Source organism: Panthera onca, chromosome C2 (genome assembly GCF_046562875.1).
Source record: "Panthera onca isolate mPanOnc1 chromosome C2, mPanOnc1 haplotype 2, whole genome shotgun sequence".
Lineage (NCBI taxonomy): Eukaryota > Metazoa > Chordata > Mammalia > Carnivora > Felidae > Panthera > Panthera onca.
The window spans coordinates 120,569,703-120,576,676 of NC_138347.1; the positions used below are offsets into that span (position 1 = coordinate 120,569,703).

The 6,974-nt window shown below is 43.5% G+C and overlaps 1 protein-coding gene across 3 annotated transcripts in view; it reads left to right on the top strand.

Annotated features, from left to right (window-relative positions):
- SLC9A9 (solute carrier family 9 member A9) overlaps positions 1 to 4,878 on the top strand; it is a 581,314-nt gene extending 576,436 nt beyond the window's left edge. For all 3 annotated transcript variants that reach the window (XM_078432268.2, XM_078432267.2, XM_078432269.2), the window contains 2 exons: positions 1,912 to 2,017; positions 3,366 to 4,878. In XM_078432268.2, coding sequence (XP_078288394.1) covers positions 1,912 to 2,017; positions 3,366 to 3,575 — 316 coding nt within the window. In that variant the 3' untranslated portion in view covers positions 3,576 to 4,878. The remainder of the gene's footprint in view (positions 1 to 1,911; positions 2,018 to 3,365) is intronic.
- The last annotated feature ends 2,096 nt before the right edge of the window (positions 4,879 to 6,974 follow it).

A 6,974-nucleotide genomic window follows, 5' to 3' on the forward strand; every position in this document is an offset into this window, starting at 1 on the left:
GGAGGGTCAAGAGAGGGAGACACAGAATCCAAAACAGGCTCCAGGCTCCAAGCTGTCAGCACAGAGCCCTAGGTGGGGCTCAAACTCATGGACCATGAGATCATGACCTGAGCCGAAGTCAGCCACTCAACCGACTGAGCCACCCAGGCGCCCCTTTGTTTTTGTTTTTAACATGACATCTCTAAAAATGTTGCATACTTACTGTCACTTTTCCATCTTGAAATAAAATTGGATGGATTTTCCCTGATTTACATTACAGTTATACATCTATCTTACCCATCTCACCTCCCTACAAAAGTATTTTTTGCTCACCTGTTCACACCATAAACCCTAATAAGACCATGTATCCTCACGTGCCCCTGTGTGAGAAGGTCTACAGCTCATCAGCAGGGATAAGGTCTGCAAGTGTTTCTCTCTAGAGAACCAGCTGGTCACATGCATGATTCTGCCCTGCTCATTTATCTTTTGCTAGTGATGATGGTGGCAGATTCAAATAGCAATGGGAGCTTTTGGATTACTTAATATCATTATATCTCTAGGCTTCCATTCATTCATCCATACAATGAAGGAAATAACAATTTGTAATGAAAATTAATGGAAGACCATCACAGGCTTTCCAGAGTCACAGACATACTCAAAAAATGTTACAGGGAATGCCAGGCTCTGAACTTTGACATCTTCCCTGGTCCTTCACTGAGCACAACAGCTGCCCGTGTGAAAGGAATTGTCAAGTTTTCCATTTTCAGTTGGAATTATAGATGCTCTTAAGCAGCTCTCCTTGCATCATAACTAGACTGTGTTCATGAGTATCTCCTGTTTCATCACCACTTTGATGGGGAAGGATTTGAAGCCAGAGGCAACAAGATTCCTGGCCTCTGTAGGCTGCATCTCCCTCTGCTGTCACATGCTCAGGCATCACAGGAAGGACAGAGTGGTGTCCAGATATAGATGGGTTCCAGGAGAGCCATCTCCAAGGTCCTCTCACATCCTTAGTGCCTGGGGATGACTTCAGATTTTCACAAGCCAAACGAAGTTAACCGCTTTCCATTTTTTCCTTTTCTCTATTTATTATAGCTTTTCAGAAAGTTGATGAGGTGAAATATTCTCCAGCAGAGGAAATAATATAAAGCTTAAAAGTTGTGTCTGATGGAATGGGGAAATAATTCCACTACTTTCCTTTGAGCAAAAAAAAGAAATAATAAGGCAACCTGAGGCAGCCTCTAGGGGTTTTACTATTGCTAGATTGGAGGGAAATATAACAGCTTTAGATGAACAGGGTTTTCTTTTAACTTGTTAGAGCACTTTGGGATGAAGAGATAAGAAAGACAGGTGCTAGACAATAGAATGAACTTGGCACCAGCTTATTTACATAATTTTGTATAGAAGCGCATTGATGTATGAAGTATAAAGTGCCTGTGTTGAATAGTGAAAATAAAGTATTTTGGAAAACAATCAATGTTCACTACCCAGTCCTAAAGTGACTGAACATTTTATGAAATACCTCTTGCTTCTTTGTGAAAATTACTGGCGGTTTAAGCTATGTGTGCAGTTTTAAGAAAACACAATCTTTTATGCTATTGTTTTAAGATAATTCTTAAGAATGCATTCTCTAAGCAGATGAGACATTGGTGGGGGGAGGGGAGGAGAAGAGGAACATTCACCCGTCTCTCTGATGTTGGCTGGCCCAGTCCCCATTTCTTCATGATTAAAGACCTCCAGGAGGGCTGGAAAAGTGTGTGGAGCAAAGATTATAAACAGCAATTTTTGCAGGCCAAATTGCCTCCTAAATGAGGGAGTAGGGGATTTAAAGGTGAACATAACTGTCTCTTTCACTTCATGCAAAGGTTTGTGCTGTGTGAGAAACTAAATTCTAACTTCCTTTTGGCAAGTATTCCTTAACAGGCCTTACAGATATCTGAAACCAATTTTAACCCACTCTGGTCCTCCGTTGACCACCACGTTACCTGAATGGTGCGGGCCAATTTCCCGGCTGCTCACCAGTCCGCAGGCCTATGGGGTGAGTAACTGCCTGGAGTGGGCCGGGCTTGGTGAATACCGATGAGCCCAGGAACCTCAGGGCTATTACTTCCCAGCGTTTAAAAGCGTTTTAAAATTCACTGCACCAAGAAGCATTTCTCTTTTCCTTTCAGATGTTGCTGATGTGGGCTCATTCTTCTTTTAAGAATACAATTTTTTTTATCAATATTTTTAACCATAAAATGAATTTAGAAAACATAAAAGAAGTAACATGTCCCCACAAACTGCTGTGTTTTGAGGTTTTGAATATTAGGCCTGTGCTTTATAACTCAAGGGAGTGGAATAAAAAATGCTGAAAAGCAATTAGAATCATTACAAACAAACCAGCATCAGGGATTGGAGAGGAGCAAAGCCTTGGAGTGTGTGGCGCCCCTGGAGGTTGTCCAGCTGGAGGTTTATGCACTCCCTTGCATAAACAGAGAAAAATGTGTCTCAGATGTGCTCAGGACACAATGGCCTAAGGCAGTGGTTCTCAAAGTGTGTCCCCAGACCAGCAGCCTCAGTATCACTTGGGAACTTGCTAGAAATACAAATTATTAGCAACCCCCCCCCCCCCCACCTCAGAACTCTGAGCTTGGGGCCCAGTATCTGTGCTTCCATGAGCCTTCCAAGGGATTCAGCGGCCTAACGTTGGAAACCACTGACCTCAGTCACCTAGCCAGGGCTCATTCTATGAGTGATTTTGTATGGTCTTCCTAAAGCCAATGAAGGAAGAGTTGAAATCTTAATTCTTTCCTTCAAGGAAAGCTCTGTCTGAGGAAAACTACGTTGGTCAGATCTAGTTAGTTTCTGCCATTATCTACTATGGTGACTTCCAACCATTTTTAGCTTTGTGATACTCATCCCAAGAAGCATGCTGTGAGGACACACTTTTCAAATAAAATGTAACAGAAACTGCCTTTTGAGAATTTCGTGATAGGCAGGAGTGTTCCAAAACCAACACTGAGAATCGTTCCGTACTCTGAGGTGCCAAGATTCTCCTAACTCCTGACTCCTCTCAACCTAGTTATGTACCAGTTCAAGAAATCCACTGAATTTTATTTTAACTCCCTTAACCCAAGGAGCACTCGGTTAGCACGCGCTCTCTACCAATTCTCACCTTAGGCCTGGAGGCCCCATATGACTGCGTTATGCCTCCAGGCCTTCCAGGGGAAATGCTCCACCATGCCCACGGACATGGAAACGCGACACCTGCCTGCCGCAGGTACCTCAGCCAAGGCAAGACAGGGCCATTAAGAAAGGAAAACAAACACCCTACTTTCTAACACTGTCGGACTGCTCTTGCTTTCTTCATCATGAAGTGACTCCTCTCTCTTCCCAAAATCCAGGAGCAGCTAAAAGAGGAAGATGTAGAATGCATTGTGAATCAGGACGAACTGGCCATGAGTTACCAGGAGCAAGCCACCTCGCCCTGCAGTCCTCCTGCAGGGAGTTCACCGCAGACTCCAAGCAAAGACAACATTTACGAGGGGGATCTCGGCCTAGGAGGCTACGAACTCAAGCTTGAGCAGACTCCGGGTCAGTCCCAGCTGAATTAGTGGTGAACAGTGCAGACGTAATCACAAGTAATGCCAGGCTCACTGAGAGATACAAGCCAAGCTGGGGAGGCAGCATGGGGAATAGAAGCTGGAAAATGCAGTAAGAGCACAAATTGAAGAGAACCAAAACCTTGTCACAAGTATCCTCTAGTGCCTAAAGAAATGAGAATTTATTATCACCCCTCTCTATTATGCAACTGAATTTAAGTTTTTGACAGCAGCCATTTTTATTAGCGACTTGGGTGGGGTGGGAAGGGCAGAGAAGCAAGGGAGTCAGGAGTCTCGCTGCTGTTAAGGGAGGAACAGATACCCTTGTGTCTGAGGGGTTTCCGTTCAGTAGGCAGCTCTCCAGGCCTTCGCTTCAATTTTGGATTTCATTCCCTTCATTAGGGAGAATTTAAAAATAAGGAAAAAAGTTTCTGAGCATAAAGATCTGGCTCCTAAGCTGGAGGTTATGCTAAGTTATTTAGTACCTGATTATTTGTATATTATAAAGACCTAGACTCCCACGTGCCCTTAATGACCTCAGGGCTATTTGCAAAGCCCAGACAAGGGATCGATACCACTGCTGATGGCCTCACAGAAGCCGTGCCGTGTGGCCACCCACTGTTCTCATGGGCATTCTTGTCAAGCTGCTTCTCCCATGGAATGAATCAAAGGGTTAGTTCCAGCTGGGTGCACCCTGCGCTAAATGCAGCTCTGTTTTCCAACTTGGTAGGACCTTTCCAGGTAGAGCAGTTTTCTTTTCTCCATACTATATTTTACCTGAAGAACAAGGCTCCCTGTCCTTGCTTGCATTTGAGTCACTCCTTAGCCCTGTGGCAGGTCCCCTCTGTACGCTGGGTAATGAGATTCCACAGCACAGGTTGTTCTCCACGTGGCAGGAGACAGTGCAGGAGTCCCAACCCGTCCTCCAAACCCAACACCCACAGCTGATTAGCAAGAGCAGAAGCTAGAGGAGCAGAGCCGATGATGCATAGACCATACTGAAGACTCAAGGATGCAGCCTAGGGACTCCTCTTACAAGATATGGCTCATAGCCCATGACAAACAGACCAACACAATAGCTTTTAATTCAGCTGCATGATCTGTGCCTTTTAAGCCATAAAGATACCTCAAGCCTAGCTTCTCTTGAAATACAGATGGTAACATTAGACTCCGAAAAAGCAGGCTCTAGTCTTAGGTGCCCAGGCTATGATGGGTCTGTTTCTGAAGGAGGTAGGGAATGATGTCTTCCTCAGGCCCAAAGCTTGAAAATAGCATATGCTTTGCTAACCAGTTGTTAGGCTATTAACCATGGTGGTGTCAGACACACGGCTACATATATTGATTTTCTTCCAAACAGTAGGATCCAGGGGCACAAACTGTTTTATACTCAGCTAAGTATAATCTGGTCATTCCGGGTAAATATGCAAATGGCAAAGCATGAAGTTTTCTATTTGACCTAATCCTAATAAACTTTTGTTATAAAGTATAATTGTGTTGGCCAATGCTTTATTTAAAGACATTTTCGGGCACCTGGTGGCTCAGTCAGCTGAGCTTCTGACTCTTGATTTTGGCTCAGGTCATGATCCCAGGGTCATGGGATTGAGCCCTCTAACAGGCTGTGCACTGAATGTGGAACCTGCTTGAGATTCTGTCTCTCTTCCTCTGCCCCTCTCCCACTCACATGCTCACTTTCTAGTGTTCTTTCTCTTTCTCTCTCTCTCTCTCTCTCTCTCCCCCCCCCCCAAAATAGATTATAGATGGTAGATAGATAGATAGATAGATACATGATAGATAAAGACATTTTCTCTGCTCATGCTAATTGGCAGTTCTAAGTCTTTATACTTGAAATGCCAGGTGAAGTAGGCACTGAAAGGTAACGTAAGGGAGATGCAAGGGTCCTGTGGCCCAGGAAAAGCCATAGGAACTGGCACACAAGCCACTGAAAGAAAGAAGAGAACACTGGTGGGCTGGGAGGGTGTGCCAGCCAGAGAAGGGAGAGCTAAGGCAGGCAGAGTGGAACAGCCTCCTCCTTTCACACTTTCATACACACACAATCGTGAAAAGCCTCAAAAATGGGGGGAGGAATAAAAAGGCAAGTCAGAAGATAAGGATTCATCTTCTTTCTGTCCTCATCCTATGAAAAGAAGAGATAAGAACCTGGTGTTTTGCTGCTTTGTGTGGAGAAAGACACACCAGGGAAAGAGAAGATCCTCTCAAAACAGACTAACATTAGTGGAGGCAGGAGTAGAGAGAAAAATGACATATGAGATGGAAATGAGAAGGAGTGGGGAGAGGAAGGCATGCAATCTAAACCCAGCACCAACTCCCTAAGAGGGCACAGCAAAAACAGCCTCCTGCCCACAGGAAAGCCTTCTTCCTGCTTAGAAAAATACCCTTTCCAGCTGACCATCATGAACCACGGCCAACAAGGAGAATAAGGGGCTGTTTAATCTGGGTCAGACCACTCGTCCCCCTGACTCCAGGTAAGTAAAATATCATGAGTTTGAGGAAATTGTGCCCCACCTGATCTATAAGACAGTGTTCCAGTTTCAAGATGTGATTACCAGCCTCCTTCCCTCTGAATCAGCCCAAGACCCAGAGAGAGGCTAGCCAGTGTCCCAGTTAGAAATTCATAAAACCAAATTTCCTTTATTGTCCTGTTGTGAGGGATAATAATTTATGATCTTAAGATCTCTGTGCTTTGATTAGCAGTATGAGGACTGTGAAATTCAAACCTATTATTTACTGCCAGTTTCTAATGAATAATAAAGGCAAAGGAGCTTTATTCAAACCACTAATGCTTGCACTCATTATTAGAGCTTTAAACAGGACTCTAATTAATTAATTGATTTATGGTTTTTCCTTGAGCTTCTTACCAAGTATACATCACACACACACACACACACACACACATACACACACACACACAGTTCCACTCACTGTCAGTCTCCCAGCTAGACCCTCTGTAGTGTCCCCGTGGTACTCAGTACATGCCTGAGCAAGTCAGAAGCCTGATGGGAAGTGCCATTAAGGTCTTCATTCATGAAGTTTCTAGAAACTGTTTGGAGAGCAATTTAATGGTATAAATCAAAGCTGAAAATTCAAATACCATTCGACCCACCGATTTCATGTGCAGATCTTTTATTCTAGATATTTGAGAATATTATACATACAAAGGATATTTATTGGAACAACTGAATTGCTGGTTAAATAAAACACAGAACAGCCATCTCATGAGACAGTATCACATGTACTGGTATGGAATGATCTCTAGGATGTATTGGTTTTTTTTGTTTTTTTTTTTTTTTATTATTTTATTTTATTTTTTTTTTAATTTTTTAATATATGAAATTTACTGTCAAATTGGTTTCCATACAACACCCAGTGCTCATCCCAAAGGTGCCCTCCTCA